Source organism: Tympanuchus pallidicinctus, unplaced genomic scaffold (assembly GCF_026119805.1).
Source record: "Tympanuchus pallidicinctus isolate F22 unplaced genomic scaffold, pur_lepc_1.0 scaffold24, whole genome shotgun sequence".
In the NCBI taxonomy this organism is placed as follows: Eukaryota; Metazoa; Chordata; class Aves; order Galliformes; family Phasianidae; genus Tympanuchus; species Tympanuchus pallidicinctus.
Genome location: NW_026294741.1, coordinates 9,768,783 through 9,787,157, shown reverse-complemented (window position 1 = coordinate 9,787,157; position 18,375 = coordinate 9,768,783). Strand labels below are relative to the sequence as shown.

Below are 18,375 nucleotides of genomic sequence, written 5' to 3'. Positions count from 1 at the left end.
AGCTGCAACAGAATAAGCCGACTCTAAGCAAACTTGGCAGCTTGGATTTCCAGCACCCTCAGCGCCAAGAGAGGCAGTGGGGCAGAGCCCAGGGACACACATTGCAAAACCACCTGCAGTGTCTTTGTGGGCAGCCACCGCCGCTCCGAGGCCGGGGCAGAGAGGAAGGAGAGAGATGCTCCCTCTCGCTCTCCTAGCAGCCTGCACACCCTGCTCAGGTCGATGAGCACCTGCGTGGACACCCGCGTGCCTTTTGACACGGGCAGGGCGCCCAGCGGCACTGCGGAGCTCAGCAGAGGCAGCGTGAGGCAAACCGGGGCCGGTCGCTGCCAGAGCGCAGCTCCGCAGGGCTCGCAGCTAACAGCGAGCGGGCAGAACGTCCCCTGCGGCAATTATCCGCCCTCCCGGTGCTCGGCGCTCCCGAGTGCCGCCGTGCGACTGCAGAGCAGCCGCCCCTCCGCCGGGCAGCAGCCCCGGCCGCAGTCACGGCAGCAGCGGGAGCAAAGCAGCGCCGTGCTGGGACCGTAGGCGGGAGCGACGTGCTGCGGGTGGGCGGCGACGGAAGGCAACAAACGAACGGCATCTGGGGAGGAGGGAGGGAGGTCGGGGAGGTATTTTCTGCGTGAATATTTTCTCCCAAAACCGAGCGCTGAAAGATTTGGAACAACATCGCAACACTGCAGCAATTCAAGCAGATACACTTCAGCGCAGTATTAGCAGCTTTCTGGTAAACAAACAGGATTATTTTCCAAGTCTTCCTCTAAAAATAATTTATTTCTTTACCACGCCGTAGTTTTAGGCCACCCTTCTGCGTACGATTTCTGAGCACCGAATCAAACGTTCCTCTCCGAGCCGAGAGCACACATTCTGTCTGTGCTCAGCGTTCTACTCGCATCGCCCCGCGGCCCCGCGCTCTCCGCCCCCCCGCACGAACGTCCGGGCGCAGCGCAGCCGCAGCGCGGTCAGGAGCGGCCCGGGGGCAGAGCGCCGCGGGGGAGCGCGGGGCAACGGGAGCCGCTCCTGGCCGACGCCGCATGGATTGCGCCGTCCGTGCCGTCACCCGGAGGGAGGCAGCTGGGAGCCTCCTTGCACTGCTTGGGAGCTGCCGGATCACCGAACGGCTCAGGTTGGGCTCCCACCGACGCGTCACCCGGCTTTGCCCCACGCCATGCACAGAAACGGAGCGCCTCTCCCAGTTACTGCAAGGGATGGAACCTTTCCTGCTGCCGGTGCTTCAGAAGAAAATTGCTCTAAATGGCGATTTGAGAATTCCTAGGGTTCCTCCACGCTTCCCAACCCCTTCAGCACTCCGATGTCCTTCTCCATCCCCCTGCTCCCTCCTACACCACTTGCCTGAAATTTCCACTTCAATCCACAACTCCTTCTCATCTGAAACACAGCAGCTAGTTCTCCAGCCACCCCATCCCAGATGGGTTTTCATCAGTAAATCCCCACCAGCTGTTTCCAATCCATCGTCCCACAGTCCAGGATGCACACAGTTAGAGCTCTGCAAAGCCAGTTCTTGTAACCCCCTGCAGGCTGTGGGTGACCGCAGGGTCCCCAGCCCCATCCTGCTGTCCCAGCCGTGGCCACAGCCTGCATTCCTGCTCTCGGCGTGCCTGGAAAGCTCAGGGCCCCCAGCCCTGCAGTGTGCAGCAGTGCCCACGTAATCCCCGGTAACAGGATTTACAGCTTGCTCATCTCAGCCTCACTAAACTCATTTTGGCAAATAACGGATTATCCCTGTCTGTCAACACCAAGACAAAGGAGATTTAGTGAGAGAAAGCCGAGGTACAGCTGCAGAGCGTGTGCTGCTGCGTCTGGATGCTGTCTGCTGGAGGGATCACCTGCTGCCATCCCATCCCATCCCAACCCACGGCACGGCACGCTGTGGGATGCAGACCCACCCAGGGGCAGCTCTGCAAAGGCCACACACACATCTTCCAAAAGGACCACTGTTTGGTCTAAATTAAGCCCAAAATAATCACAGAGCAGACAATTGGTTTTGGTTTGTTGGTTGTTTGTTTTTTGTTGTTGTTGTTTTTGTTTCTTTTTTTTATGTTGCCAATGAATCAGACTGCAGTTAATTGCTATTTACTCTGCGTTCACTCAGTGTGGCAGATCACCCAGCAGCACTCAGGATGATGGAGCAGAAAACGGAGACCACAAACCTGGGCATGCAAGGGGCTGCATGCTGAAGGAGAATCTGAGCTGGTCCAGCACATGGCACACCACTGGGACAGAAGCAAAGCACAGCTGCATGGGGAAAGGGGAAACTGGCACACCACAGAAAGCTGCAGGAGCTGAGGGCTGAGCGCACGGACATCCAGGTAAAACAGGGATACAGCTCTGCTACGGCAAACAGCTCCACAGGGCAAGAGCAGCCCCCAGCCATTGGGGGGGGCAGGAGGCAGGGGATGGGAAAGGGTAGAGATTGTGTAAAGTCCTCCCAGAATGAACAGACTGCTGCATGGAACCGACAGGATGAAGCCAGAAGGGCAAAGAGCTATTTAAGCTAAATATATTTGTTCTTGCAGTGACGTCGGTATTTAAATTGATCATAAATAGACTCGGGCTGGAAATGAGAAGATGCAACTTGACCACTGGAGGTTAAGTCCTGGAGCGGCCCTTCAACAGGAATTACTGGGACAAGAAACAAAACTACTTCAAGCTGGAGTTGGAGAAACACAGGAATGCACAAAAGGTGATGGAAAGCACCTCGGTGTGAGACAGAGGCGTGATGCAGCGAGCCAGGAGCAGCCCTGGGCACAGCCCTGCCCATCCTCAGCACATGGCGGGCGCTCACGGCGTGGCACAACGCTGGGCTGGGCCTGTGCTCTGCCCCAATGCTTGGAGAGCAGGCTGCCAGCTGTAACACACTGCCAAAGGACCTGGCGAGCAGCAAGGTTACCGCCAGTGAAAGCACACGGACCCCTCAGAGGCGCACGGCCAGCGCTGAGCATTGAGATGACCCAAAATCGCCTTCTTAGCAGCAGACAGCTTTGCTTCCACATGTCACACACAGCCCAGCAGCTACGATTTGCCTCCTCGACCACCTGGAATAGCTCTCTGCCATCAGATGTTCTGTTAGGAACATGAGACCTCTCCCCAGATAACTCGCACCTCCTGCAGCACAAAGCTGTGCAAAGACCTGGGAGCTGCACCAGAGGAAATTCTGCCTCACTGCAGAGCAATAATGGACCCACTGCGAGGTTTGAGATATCTGTTGGGTCTTCTGAAGCCTGCAGAGAGGGGCTGAGCTGACAGGCTGAAAGACACGACTTCAGATTGAAGATTTATATTCCCAGAGGCAACTCATTCACCAAACAGCATCTCTTATATAACTCAGCACCAAGGAACCACGGGCATGGAAGCGGGGAGGAAAGCTGTGCGCTGAGAAGATGAATGGCACAGAAGTCCCTCCCGACAGCTCCAGCAAAACATCATTTAATCCCTCTCCGAGAGGTGTTTCAACATTCAAAGCCACCTCTTCTGGGAACCAGCCCAGCCCAAGCACCACAGGCTAATGGCCTGCTTCAAGCACCACGAGGGGCAGCAGACGCAGCAGCTCACCAGGAAGGATTTTAAGAACAGATCTAGCAGGAATTTATTCGACCCAGAGGAGCAGCAGCAGCCCCTCTGTGCAGGCACACAGCCCCAGTGCCCACGCCTGCAGGTGGAGCTGCAGCAGGCGCAGAGCTGCTCAGCGGGAAGGTGCTGCCGTCCCCCCACCTCACTGGCACGATGGCAAAGTGAGGCAGATGCCCACCCACAGGGCACCAAAATAAGCACAGGCGGCAGCGGCACACAGATCCGAGAACAGTCTGTGCAGCCAGAAGAGACCAGGGGAGGGAGGAGAGGAGTGCGATGACACGAGTGCAGCCTGGCACCAACGCAGGCAGGCACAGCAGGTGTCACACTGAGCCCTGACCCCTCCACTTCACAGGGGCAGTACCTGTGCTTGCCTGAGCACGGCCATCCACAAGGCAGGCTTCGGCAGGATTGTTCCTGCAAAGCCTCTCCTCTGGATGCCCTGAGAACAACTCAGCCACTGTGCATCCATCCATCCATCCATCCATCCATCCATCCATCCATCCATCCATCATCTTGGTGCTCCAGCAGCATCTCTAACCACCGCTGATCTGTTTCCCAGTTTAACAGCCCAGCTCTGCTCCCACTTCCGAAGCCCTGCCCCAAGGCTGCGCAGCTCCAGCGTGTGCTTCCCTGTGCTGCTCTGCACCTTCTCGTGCAGGAGCTAAACCACACACCGAGCCAGGCAGCACCACCAGCAGCACAGCTGCCTCCAGACAGCAATTACAAGTCTGTATCCTTTTTTTTCTGAAACTCAAGAGGAATTACTTCCCACCACCTTTGCAATGGAGGTCTTACAAGACGCTGAAGCACTGAGGCAGTGTTCCCGAGGGTTCGACTCCTAAAATATCAACCAAAATGCAGGGCTGAGCTCCAGCTCTTTTTGATCTGCCTCTGCCTCTTGGTTTGCTACCTACCACTGAGCACCTGGCCAGCCCCACTGCACCTTCTCCATGTGCGACAGTGTTACAAAACATGGATTACTTAACAATGCAGAGGCTCCTCTGCGATGCCCAAATGGTTTCTGGCATCATAAGCTGAATTTTCTGCAACACCAAGACAAGGTAATTTTGTAAAACAAAACCAGAAGCAGTCCCAATGTTCCTGCTTCTAGAAGTCATACCAATGTCACAGTATCTCGTTCGCTGCAGATCTCAGACTTTTAAATAGATCATACTTCGAGGCCATGAGTGCCCTTTGCAGCTGGAGCGGTGGCTCAGCGCTGAGCAGGCTGCTGCATGCTGTGTGTGCCCGGCAGCGGGAAGCAACGCAGCAACAGCTCCTTCCTAACAACACCCAAACAGAAACACTGCTAAATCCTACACTGCAAGCATGGAGCAACTGCGCCTAGAGAACAGGCAAACAGCAGCCTGAGACATGGTGCTCCTCTCTGCAACTGGAAAGTCCCCGTGCTGAGAACACCAGCTGCCCTCATCAATACCTCCAGTGACTGCCCCAGCACCTCAGCTGGCAGCCAGGGCACAGCCTGCACCTGGGACAGCTTCAAGTCAGCAATGAGACATCCTGAAGGACGGTGGGGACAGTGCACACCTGCAGGCTCACAGGGCTGTACCGTTGGCTCCTGATGCCGAGTCAGCATGGGCTGTGCCTGTTCTGCCTGCAGTTGGTGTAACAGATACAAACGGAGGTGCTGAACAAGCACTTGGACTGGGCAGAGCAAGAAAGCAAGCCACCCAGCCTCAAAACTGTCACTGCTATTTTGAGCCTCTATGCTGCCCTGTCCTTCAGGAATTCTCCACCAGCCTCTCTGAAATCTCACCCTCTCTCTCTCAAGGTCAGAAAGCCAACAAGAGTCTTTCCTTTCTCTTTTCTGTGTAGGTCTCATCCTTCTCTCACATGGACCACTGTACTGGGTTCACAAAGCAAGGTTCCTGGCCCCCAGCAGGGTGAGGAGCAGGCTGTCCCCATGCAGCCCACGGGCACCAGGCAGAGCAGATCTCCCCGTGCAGATGTGAAGGAGCCCACATGGAGCAGAGGCAGCGGGGGAGCAGCAGAGACAGAACAATAGGGGCTGAGCACAGCACCGCTCCGCTGTGCTGTTCAGAGGGGAAGGGAGGCGAAGGCAGGGGGAGGACAAGTGGTAGTCAGTGACAGCACTGTCACTGTGCGTAACAGGCAATAAATCACATTAGCCTCCCTCATGCTGGGCCTGTATTGCCCGCAACGGTAGCTGTTAGTGATCTCCCTCTCTTTATCTCAATTTGTTTTTATGTTCTCTCCCCCAGGCTTTTGAGGAAGTGAGAGAGCAGCATGGTGGAGCTGCGCTGCCCACCCATGTGAGACCCGCACAACCATCAGCCACCTCAGGAATGGAGTTTTCCAGCAACCACTGCCTGAGGACAAGGAGACTTCCCCCCATCTGCCCAGCCTAGGAGCAGCCCCACGGCCAGAAGGGACATGAGCAGCTCCCGGCCCACTCACTCTCATCAGGGTTGGGTGAAGCAAGAATGGCACTATGCTTCCTCTTCACTTCCTCCACGTTCTCTGAGATTTTATCGATGAATCCTCGTATTTCTTCCACCTGTGGTGACAGAAAAGAACACAAGACTACCGTCAGAAGCTACTGAAAGGCATCCTTGGCACATCTGACCTTTAACAAAGGTCTTCCTGGGCCAGCGTTTTGCAGTGAATTCTCACACTGCAGGGCTGCCATGAAATCAAGCTTTCCGTACCACAGCAACCAGCTCTGCAGTCACAGCAAAGCAGTATACGCTCTGGGCCCTGCATGCCTTGTGATAAACTGAGAAACACTGGAGACCTGTTTAAATGAGCATCAGATCTATGAATTTCCAGACTCCACAGCTCTGACATGAAGCAGTGGCTCCGGTTGTACCAGCACTGCCCAGCTCTGGCTCAGACCCCAGCCTCTGCTCCAAGGGCTGAGGACTCCTCTTTGTCCCTCACTCGTGGTGGCAGCAAGGCCAAATGAGATGAGGTTTCTCCATGCTGGCATCTTCCCTGCACCTCAAGGAAATGAGGAAGCAAGCCAGCAACCTCGAGACTGGGAACCTCTACTTGTGCCCTCTGCCTGCACACACTCAGCTCTGTCTTCTTCAACTCACACCACCGCTTTGCTCATCTTCATTCAACCGCATGTCAGATTTTTCATTCCACACTCCATTGCCTGCACAGACACATTTCTACACCCCCTACACACATGCCATGCTAAGGGTAGGCTAAAAAACCGCGTGCATATCTCACTGCCACCCACATGCCATAAGACAGCCTCTTGTTTGGTAACGAGAGGCACAAAATTAAATCAGTCCCATGCAGAAAGTGCTACTCTGCAGAGGTGCCTTCAGGAGACACGTTAGAGCCTGTCTGCTCTGATTGCATGCATGCTGCAGCAAGAAAGCCTCCTACATGGCAGCCTGTGTCCACAGCCTCCCATGCTCCCACTGAGCAGTCAGCTGGCTCAGTTGCCCCGCTGCTTTCTACAGGAGCAGCCCTGGGGTCAGGGAAGACCTGCGTGGCAGCCGCTATTCAGCGCTCGGTGAAGCCCAGGGACCTGGAAGCCGAGCAGCAGCAGAGCAGCATCAGTCAGGGCAGGACATCCAACCCCAACTGGACCGCCCACCTGGGAACCCGCATCACAGACGAGAGCTCTCACCTGTTCAAAGAACTCGTCCATGAAGCGGTCCCTGTCCACACTGACGGTGACTTCGTCATCATCATCACTGTCCTTCGCCTGCAAAAGACAGAGAGAAGGATCAACGAGTTCTTTGCAAACAGACAGACCCACCCAGGAGCTCCCCTTGGCGCACCACCGCTCGCCCCTTCCCTCAGCAGCTCCCAGCAGCTGGGACAGCACTGCTGCACCACGGGCAGCTCCAGAGAGCAGATGGCATCCGGCTCCAGCAATAAAGACACGACAAGCATCACTGTGTAGCAGGCCGTGCCAGCCCTCAGCCTTCTGTGGCGAGTGTAGGAGGCTCACGACAGCCACACACACCTGATGGGAGAACTGCATGTGCTCGCTGAGCTGCCCTCAGCTCTGCAACAACAGGAATGGGACAACAGGGCACATGTTACGGAGCGTGGGAAAGGTGGGACAGAACAGAAATTACATCCAAACTGGAAAAAGCTCAGCGGGTAAAGGAGGGTGGGGAGTCCCTCTCTGCAGTAACACGTGTTGTGTCACCGTCACCTCGTGTCCCAGCAAGGCGGGGAACACAAACTCGCAGCGGGAAGAAAAATGACAGTCTTCATGTCCTCTGTATATGGAGGCATTTAAAAGACATCATCCAAAGAAGATAGATGACAGAGGAAAATGGAAATGGAAAAATAATGGGGTAGAAAAGTTTCTTCATACTCTGCCTGAAGCAGCAAGAGGTATGGGGAAGATTTAGCAGTGAGGACTGTCTTTGTTCATCTAATTATTGCCACACACGTTGCACGCTGCCACGCAGCAGCTCACTGCCCTGCACTCCATTCACACATGCACACAGCTGGCCGATACAGACAGCAGGGATCTACAGAATTCCTCTCACGCTGAAATATGCCAGGTGACAGCCAGCTTTTTCCGTTTGAAAACTGTTTCTTCAACTTAGGATGGCTGGGTTGGGTGGAGCCCTCTAGAGCAGACCCCAGCTTTCTATTCTAGCCACTGCTCATGGCACCATTTGCTTTGGTAGCCATGAAAGCAGTATCCAAAGATATCCAAGAGCACTAAGGTGCAAGTGACAGATTGCCCCCAATGGGTAAAAAGAGCAGTACTGCTGCCCAGACCCATCCGTGGGCACAAAGAAGGGTGTCCAGCATCAGAAAGGATGACAGAGCTGTGGGGCACAGATCAGATGTTGTCCCCAGCCCTGTCTGTGTGGAGCCGGGTACGTGCAGAGCATGATTCAATGCTGGGCTGCAGATCTGCTGTTGGCAGCAGGGTTTGATGTTCTGTGACGAGGATCAGAATCCACTCAGAGAGATGGGACCCACCTGGCAAACCAAGGAAAAGACACTTTTTGCCAGGAGGATGCAATGCCTGACCTCATAAGGAAGGCACTAAGAACTGCAGGGAGGAGTAACCAGCAGCCCTGTGCAGGAGGGATGAGACCATGGAGGGATCACAGGATCAACAAAATGGGAGTTTTTAAAGTTAAGTACAGTCACCTCCAGCACCTGTAGGTAAGCAAGGAAGTGCCTACACAGCACTGCCACAGAGATTATCACAAACCCCTTCTAGGAACCCTGCATGCTGGGGTGCCTTGATGGTAACATCCCCCTCCAAAGGACAGAGCAGGCAATGAGGAGAGGTGCTCAGCTGGCCCGCAGCTGACCGTGAGGCAGTGATGTGCCCTCCCAGAAGGAAGGCTGATGGCATCCTGGGCTGCATCAGACCAAGCAGTGCCCACCAGCCAAGGGAGGTCACCCTTCCCCTCTGCTCAACATGGGGGTCCTGGATCCAGATCTCCATCCTTGGCACAAGAGAGTCCTGGAGCCACTGGGGAGAGACCCGTGAAGGGCCGCAAGGATAATTCAAGGTCCGGAACGTCATGTTATGGAGAGAGGTGGAGAGCTGGGGCTGCTTAGGCTGGAGGAGACGCAGAGGGATCTCATCAGTGTCTGTCAGTACCTGAAGGGAAGGTGCAAAGAGGACACAGCCAGGCTCTTGTCAGCGGCACCCAGGGCCAGAATGAGAGGCACTGGAATACAGGAGGTTTCTCAGAACACGATGAATGCTGTGTGTGTGACCAAGCACCGGCACAGGCCGCCCGGAGAGGCCACAGATTTCCCTCCTTGGAAATGCTTAAAAGCCATCTGGACATGGTGTGGAGCAACCCACCCTGGGTGGCAGAGTGGGACCAAAGGTTCCAGAGGTTCCTCCCAAGCTCAGCCCACCCACAATTTGGTTTCTGGAAGCCCAGAATTCACCATCTGCCCTCCTCCTCCCCCACTGGTCTGAATTCCCCATGGCCCCACACGGCAAGCCCCGGGATGATGAAGGCTCCAGAAGCCAGCCCAGCAGTGCAGCACGGGAGAAGTTACAGCATCATCTCCCAGAGCCAGCAAAATGCTCTGGGATCCACGTTTGCATTTTGCTTTACACGTGACCACAAATCCCACTTCATTTGCGCTGTGCTTCATTTTCAGCATCAACCGTCTGCTGCTAATTAAGACAGACGGCACTGCAGCACAGCCGGGAAACCCCGTGCCCAGCAGCGGCCGCCTGGTGCCCCCCAGTCCTGCACAGAGCAGGGGACATTTTGTCAGGAGATCTGCAGCTGAGCACATGCAGCGAGCACCTCTTCTTCCTTGAGTCTTCCTTGTGCTGGTGCGACCCCGAACAGCACCAGAGGTCATAAGGTCCCCCTGTGCTCCTTTCTGTCATCCCCTCCCACAGCGTGCTGTTATTTAGGGCAGGCACTGAGCGGTGCCGCCCCGCTGTGTGCAGGGAAAGCGACACAAGAGCCCGGCTGGGAAGAGGAAATTACACGGATGGAGCCTGATGGCGGGGAGGGCACATGTCACTCCCACAAAGTCACTGCGGGCTCCATAAGGGCACCATCTGTCCCAGCCGCATCACTGCAAGCACCCTCTGCGCCGTGCCACATCCAGCACGCAGTGCCCAGCTGACTGCCCGGCCCCAGGGACAGGCAAGGAGCAGCAGCGGCCCCCGGATACCTGTGGGGCTCAGCAGGACTCCCTAAGGACAGAGCTGTCCCCAGGTGGGCAGAGCACACCTCAGCTCGCAGTGATCCCCGGCACAGCTCACCCCTCGCCCTGTTTCACTCCCACAGCACTGCACTGCAGGCGCCATCACCCCAGGGCCGAAGCAGCTTCCCTCACACCGCTGCCAAAGCAGACACAAATCTGAGCAAACTTCCCCATGGAAACCTAAGCATCGACCCAAGGGACAGCATGTGGGGTTCTCACCAGGAGCTGCTGCACAAGATGTCCCGGTGCGGCCACCCCAAGTTCCCAAAGAGGTGGCCAGACACCTGTGAAGCTCTGGTCTAGATCCAAGTGAGGTCAGCTTGTCACCCCAACAGCCCCAGCACCACGCAGGAAGCAGCTGGTACAGGAGACAGAGCTGCACCACAAGGCACAGCAGGGCTGGGGAGGATGCCCAGCACCCCGTGCTTCCCAGCTCCCAGCATTTGGTAACAGGCACACTGCTAATACATTCATAAGTGAGCAGATTACATCCCTCTGCTTCAGCCAAGCCTCATTTCTGAAAGACAGCAGAGAAGCACAAACCCCAATGAAAAGGCTGGAAGCCTGCTGCTCCACACTGAAAACCAAGAGGCCCCAGGCAGGGAGAGCTGTGACATGATGGTAACGAGGTCTCTATTATCTCTGCAGCAGCCACATGCAAGCTCATCCCCTGCTCTGTGCCGTGCGCGCTGCGGATCGATTTGACCGCATCCGGATGCATCTGAGGAGCCGGCAGCGGAACCTCACAAGGGCACGGCGCGCTCAGCAGCCCAGGGGATGGCACAAACCCCTGCCAGCTGCCCAGCCCTGCAAGACAACCCTTGCTAGGCAAGGCCTGCAGCGGGCAGCACGCAGCCGGAGCCCAGAGCCACCCCATGTCAGCACGGCCGCAGGGCCAGCAGCACGTGCCACCCCGCGTCACCAAGGGAGGAAACGCAAGCTTCACGGAAGCACAGAAGGTCAGAAAAAGGCCACAACAGCTGCTACCCCCTTTAAAAGACCATTAAATTAACATTTCCCTCAGAAGTGCAGGCTGCTGCTCTCCATCATCCCTTCCGTGGTGAACCCGTTCTCACTGAACGGACACCTCTGCAGTACAGTCTGCTGAGCTGCACACACGTGTCCAAACACCACTTGGCTCTTCCTGCCTCCAGCCCAGGAGCCCCCAGAATCCCTCAGCAGCCACAGAGCTCCTGCCATCCTTCACTGGCTGTGCAGCTCCAGCTCCTTTCCTTGCACGTCGCTGTGAAGATGGATGAGGTCAGAATAATTCAGTGATGAACTGCAAGAAAAATCTCCACTCAGCCATCTTAAAAGCCTACCAGCACCAACGCACAGACACCAGGCCGCACCCCAGCCCGGCTGCACGCAGCTCTACCATGCTCAGGAGCACAAGGGCAGGTCACCGAAGCTCTGCTTCATATGAACGTGGTTCTGAGTTCCCCTGCCACCGACCAACCACCTCCTCCTGGGGGGCTCTGCTGACCCTTTGTGCCTTACAGCCACAGCCCGAGTGAGCTTCAGGAGTCCAGAGGGAGAAGTGCTGCCAGGAGCAATTCAGGAGGTGCTGCCAAAGCTGAGGATGGTTTCCGGAGAGTGTCACTCAAGACCACGGCTCGTGCTATCAACTGGGCTCTGAAATTTTTGCAATTACATATATACAGTACAGCTAGGAAGCATAATAAATGGAGTATTGCACAGCCCTAGATATTTTACAGCACACAGACCATCATTTATTTATCACAGAAAGGCTCAGGTTGGAGCAGACCCTAAAGACCATCCAGCCCCATCCCTGCATGGGCCGGGTGTCCCCAGCTCGGGCTGCCCTGGGCCCATCATGGCCTGGGGCACCTCCAGGGATGGGGCACCCACAGCTCTGGGCAGCAGCGCAGCGCCTCACTGCCCTCTGAGTGAAGAATTTCCCCTCACGTCTGATTGATTGTTGAAAATTGTTGAGCCTCAGGTGCTTCCCATGGCCTGCTGTCCATGTCCATCTGGATGCCGTCCCTTCCTTCTGCTGCATCCGCTGCACCGCTCGGCTCGGTGTCTGAGGGTGCACTGAATCCCATCATCCACGTCCCTGATAACGCTGTTGAAGAGTACGGGTCCCACAGAGCAGCCTGTGGGACAGCACTCATCCCTGCCTCCACCTGGCGCAGTCATTGACCACAGCCCTCCAGCTGTGACCTTCCAGCCAATTCCTTACCCACCAAACATCCCGCCCCTCAGACCCGGATCTCTCCAACTTGGAGATAAGGATGTGGTGGGGCACCACAGAATCACAGAATGGCCAGGGTTGGAAGGGACCTCAAGGATCATGAATCTCCAACCCCCTGCCACATGCAGGGCCACCAACCTCCACCTTTAGTGCTAAGCCAGGCTGCCCAGGGCCCCATCAACCTGGCCTTGAACACCTCCAAGGACACCACGTCAAAGGCTTTGCACAAGTCCAGGTAGGTGACATCGGCCGCCCTCCCTTTGCCCACCAAGGTCATCGCTCCATCACTGAAGGCCACCAGGGGGGCCAGCCGTGCTCTGCCCTTGCTGAGGCTGTGCCAGCTGCCTGCGGTCACCTCGTCTCCCCTCTGCCTTAAGGTCTCCTCTGCGGTCTTGCCAGGCACAGAGCTGAGGCTCACAGGCCTGCAGTTCCCCATATGGGAATACGGCAGCAATGTTTCCCTTTTTGCAGTCCTCAGGAACTTCAGCCTGACAGTCACGATATTTCAAATGTGATGGAGAGCAGGTTGGCACCCACACCAGGCAGCTCCCACAGGACCCTTCTGTTGTGTCCAATTCCAGCGTTACTGCAACCAGCTTGCATTTTGGACCAGCAACGTTCAATGAATAAAAGTTGAAGGCAAAACCGACTATCACTCCCGCATGAGTCATCATGTGTTTCCAATTTCCAACACCAGCAGCACAACGGAGAACAAGATTTCCAAGAGTTTTGTCCTTAGGTGTTTATTTTCATCACTGCAGAATTATGTTACCAACCTCTGGCATGAAGCCCAACAGCTCTGTCAGAGCTCTGGCCAACTCCTAAGAGCCCTTCTGGAAGGAGACACGCTCCATCCCACCCGGCTGCTGAGGTGCATCCATGATACCACAAAGCCTTCAAGGATTCCTCAATGACACGCTATGGGTACAAACAGCTCAGAGCAGGGGCTCAGCATGGCATGAAGGTGCTCTCCGTCCCTCTGTGCAGGCAGGGCTCAGGCAGGGCTGCAGCTCAGAGCAGCTCTGCCCCACATGCCTCCACCAAGGGACCCTCCCTGCTCATCCTCCCTCAAACTCACCCCTGCAGGCATTCAGGCCAGGCTGGACGTGGCTCTGGGCAGCCTGGGCTGCTGGTTGGCGACCTGCACACAGCAGGGGGTTGGAACGAGATGGTCATTGTGGTCCTTCTCAACCCAGGCCATTCTATGATTCTATGAACCCAGATTTACTCTGAGAAATTGAAAGCTTCCCCCCCCGCCCCCCTCTTCTCCCACAACTCACTTCTCTGGGAAAGACATGAAAATCAATGCAGCTTGCAACACCCGCATCCCTCCCATCAGACTTTGCTGGCTATAAACACAGTGATGAAATTTCTTGGGTGCTCTCATCTAGATTGTAAAGGAAACAGCACCCTCCACAAGAGACATCAGCCCTCCCAGAAGGCAGAGCTGAAATGTCTCCTGGCAAAATGAACATTTGTTTTGTGCATCGCATGCTGCACGTCTGACAGGTCCCACTGGAAGATCTGAAAGCAACGGAAGACAAAAGGAAGGCTTAATGCTAAAGAATTTGTAACAGACATTGCAGCAGAAGCGCTGTAGGATGGGAAACTGCCAGTGCCAGGATGGGAGCAAAATGCAGCCCAGGAGGTTCCCCACATCATCAGGGAGCTGTGTGGGCAGAGGAACCTGAGAGGTTTGGAGTCTCCTCTTGTTGAGGTGGTCAAAAGCTGCCTGCACGTGTGCTTGGGCACCCACTGTGGGTGTCCCTGCATGGGCCACCCAACATTGAGAAGTGGGCCCCCATTAACCATGTGAGGTTTGACAAGGCCAAGTGCACGGTGCTGCCCTGGGGTAGGGGCAATGGCAGGTATGTGTTCAGAAGGGGGGAAGAACTCCTTGAGAGCAGCCCTGCAGAAAGGACTTGGGGTTCTGAGCAGGGAAAGCTGACCTGAGCCAGCAGCGTGCAGCCCGGAGAGCCGCCAGCAGCCTGGGCTGCATCGGCAGAGGGGTGGCAGCGGGCAGGGAGGGGACTGTCCCCCTCTGCTCTGCCCTCGTGAGGCCCCACCTGGAGTCCTGCGTCCAGGCCCGGGGCCCCCAGCACGAGAAAGACGTGGGGCTGTTGGAGCGGGTCCAGAGGAGGGCACGAGGTGCTCAGAGGGCTGGGGCACCTCTGCTGTGGAGCCGGGCCGAGGAGCTGGGGGTGTTCTGCCTGCAGAAGAGAGGAGAGCTCACTGCGGCCTTCCAGCACCTAACAGGGCATACGGGACAGCTGAGTAGTTATATGACAAGAGATTTTATATTAAAAGAGAAGAGATTTAGGCTAGATGTGAGGAAAAAATTCTTCACTGAGGGCAGTGAGGTGCTGCATTGCTGCCCAGAGCTGTGGGTGCCCCATCCCTGGAGGTGCCCCAGGCCACGGATGGGCTCTGGGCAGCCTGAGCTGGGGGTACCCAGCCCATGGCGGGGGGGCTGGCGGGGGGGGCTGTTGGGCAGTGAAGCCCCTTCCAACCCAACCGTACTGTGACTCCATGACACAGAGATCTCCACCAACCTCAGCCACTCTGCGAGCTCTGCTCCACCTTGAACAGCTGCCCTCCCCACAGCGGCTCTGCAGTCCTTCCATCCCTCCTGCTCCAGAGATGGCTCTCGCCATGTTTCTGTACCAACGCTCTCCTTGGCCCAGTGCCTGGGCTGTTATTTACAGCACACGGCTTTGTTTCTGTTTCCTGAGCCGCACCGCTCCGTTTGCTGTCTGCTCTCCGTGGCTTTGCTCTGACGCTGACCCCATGGCTGTCTGTGCCCACTGCAGCTGCCGGGGCCGGCGCTGGTGCTTCCCTCCTCCTTTTTGTTAACACACATAATCTTCTGGAAGTAGCAATTTATCACAGTGCTTAGCTTAATGAGCCTTACTGTACGTATTCTGCCCGTAGTGATCATTTTGCATATTTCCTGAGCAATCTTGTTAGCGGGGAGATACACGGCAAAACAAACATTTGTACAGCTTCCGAGCAGCTCGCACAAAGGCTCACAATTGAAGCAAGGGCCGGGCTGAGCCTCCACTGCACACCAGGGGACACGGCGTGCCGCAGCCCCCCAGCACAGCAGCTCAGCGGGGACGCAGCGTGGCCATGCAGTGACACCTTGCTGAGCAGCGTGCTGCCTGCAGAGCACAGCTGTTCCCCCACTGCCCCCCCACCATCTTGCTCCCATACAACAGTCCTGGTGCCCACGCAGGCGGCAGGAGCAGGGCTGAACAACTAACACAGCCCTTCAGGTTGGAGAGGACAGCGTGAAAGCACGGCACATCGCCAGGAGAGTTATAAAACGAAAGGAATCCTGCAGTGAAAAGAGTAAATCGATCTATTGCCCGGGTTAACGGTGCCTTCTGCATACCAAGAGTTGGCGCCGTGGACCACAAAGATGCTCACATGGAGAACAGGGGCACAGGGCTCTGTTACAAAAAGCAACTTTGGTCAACTTCACCGCTGTGCCCGGAGGAGAGCATGTCTGCAGCGTTCCCCGCAGCACAGCCCAGCAGGGACAGGCGCTGAGCCCGCCCAGCAGCACCCAACGCTGCCCTGCTCCAGCACCGCACCGCACAGCGCTTCGCGGGAGGCACAGCCCGACAGCCCACCGGGGTGGGCCTTTCCCAGCCCCACTGGAAGCCAACAATCAACAGTCACCGAAGACCTACAGACACCAGTACCGCTGGTGGCCGCACGAAGTGCTGCCTGCAGCCCTGCAGCCGCGCGTTTCCGACCGCACGCAGCGCAGCGTACAGCCGCCCAAAGGGGCACGGAGCAGCCGGGCTCCTCCATCCCACCCCACCCCCGCGCACCGTAACCTGCGCTATACAGGAACAGCTGAACCGCCGTCCCCGATACCGTGGGGCGGCACAGCAGCGGCCCCGCACCGGCCCTGCGGGCACGCAGTGCTGCCACGGAGCGGAGATCTCCCGCAGGAGAGAGGCGAAATCTCTTCTGAGATTCTTTCGGGTTTTTTTCGTTTTTTCGTTTTGTTTTTTTTTTTTTTCCCCCTCATGCCCAACACGTAGAGGAACCGAGAGATGCTCAAACGCCCCACGCACCGCCAGCGCCGCTCCGGGCAGGCGTAGGCGCGGGCCCCGCCGGGAGGACAGCCGCACGCATCGGCTCTGTCGTTACCGACCAGCCATTTCCCAGCGTGGACGCACACCCGCACGGGGACCCGCACGGCTCCGCGCCGCGGGGCTGCAGCGCGACATCAGCGGAGCGAGGAGAACAGAAATGCAGAATGGGCGCGGGGGCCGCGGAAAGACCCGACCCGACCCCGCACCGCCGCCGTGGCCGCGGAGACCGGCGGGGACCGGCGCCGACCGAGGGACGAACGCGGCGATGAGCAGCCCCCCATCTCCTCATCCGGGAGCGCCCCGCATCCCCCGCCCCGCACTCACGGCGCGCAGCTCCCCGGTGCGGTCCTTCATCGTTCCCCGCTCCGAACGGCCGCGCGGGGGGAGTGCGGGCGCGGCACATGCGCGCAAAACGGCGGAGCGGCGCGGAACGGCCCCGCGGACCTCTGGGAGCGGCGGGGGGGTCACGTGGTGGGGGCGGCACGCGGGGGGGCGCGGGGCGGTGCGGGAGGAGAATCCGCCCCCGGTGCCACCGCCCTCGCAGCTCTGCCCGTAACGCGGCTGCGGAGTCACCGCCGTCCCCCCTCCCCTCCCTTCCCCCGCGGTGATCTTTTGTCTTCTCCCAGCCGCGGCGCTCCGCGCGGCCCCGCACGGGGGGCCCCGTTCCAGGGAGCGTTTCTGTTCGCTCCGACATCTCCGCGTCTCTCCTGCGCTGAGCGCTCCCCGTGAGCGCTGCAGATGAGTGGCGCGTCCCTGCCCGTCCTGCTGGCCGCGCTGCGCCGGGCGCACCCGCCGGTACCCCGCGTCCCTCCCGGCGGGGCTGTGCTCCATCCTTCGCTCTCAGATCCTCACGTCAGTATCTCCCCCCTTCTCGGGGCCCAGACCCGCAGAACCCATCGTTCCGCAGCGCTGTTCCCCCGACCTTCCTCAGAACGGGACCGCCGCCCTCCGAGGCGCAGCGGCCGCATGTCGAGGAACGGAGCGTACGGGGAGGGCAGCGCCCGGCACCCACCGTGCCGAGAGACGGGCGGCGCGCTGCCGCCCTCCGCCCGTGGCACCGCGGGGCGGCCGGGCACCGTGAGCAACGTGGGGGAGGGCGTGTGGGGGGAAAAAGCGACGCTGAGAGCTGCAAGGGATGAGAAAAGCTCCTGGGCGTCCAGGAGAGTGTCTATGTGATGTGAGCAAAAGGGCAGAGCTGTGCCCCTTGCCAACAGAACATCTGGAAGGCACGATCTGTGGTCTCCATCTTCGCTTCAAGACCAGTTGAACAAACGGCTCTCTGGCCAATGTTGGGGTGATCTTAACTGAGCCGACGCGCTGGAGTACATCTGGATGCCTCCCCGGGGTCAGGACACACGGTGGGAAACGCACCTTCCCACGATCCTCGTTCCCGCAGCTCAGCAAGAACCCACCCGGAACACCCAAACAGGAATTCCTCTCACACTGCAGAACCTCACAACCATTTTGAAAGTCAGTTGTTTTTTTTTTTTTTTTTCAACATTTAAGACGTTGTGAATTAATCACAGTCTGTGACTGCGTCAGCCCCGTCTGCTTTAGCACGGAGCTGCGCCAGGTGGGAGGGCTCAAAGACCCGCGTAATTCCGATGCAGAAGGAGTCCACAGCCATTTATTTTTTGGCCGATCCGATGCAGCGCGCCGTCTCTCCTGTCAGCTGCGCTCTGACGCGCGCTGAAGCGTTGGGTTCGGCTTCCCAGAACGCAGGCGGTGCCTCGAAGAGACAACGAGCATCACCGGCTGCGGGGGCGGCAGGCAGAGCTGCGC

At 57.6% G+C, this 18,375-nt stretch overlaps 1 protein-coding gene across 2 annotated transcripts in view; it reads right to left on the bottom strand.

The window, feature by feature from the left end:
- Nucleotides 1-17,056, bottom strand: part of STX1A (syntaxin 1A) — a 50,338-nt gene extending 33,282 nt beyond the window's left edge. For both annotated transcript variants that reach the window (XM_052688704.1, XM_052688705.1), the window contains exons 1-3: nt 16,918-17,056; nt 7,223-7,300; nt 6,034-6,133 (exon numbers count right to left, since the gene is read on the bottom strand). In XM_052688704.1, coding sequence (XP_052544664.1) covers nt 6,034-6,133; nt 7,223-7,300; nt 16,918-16,947 — 208 coding nt within the window. In that variant the 5' untranslated portion in view covers nt 16,948-17,056. The remainder of the gene's footprint in view (nt 1-6,033; nt 6,134-7,222; nt 7,301-16,917) is intronic.
- Between the last annotated feature and the right edge of the window lie 1,319 nt (nt 17,057-18,375).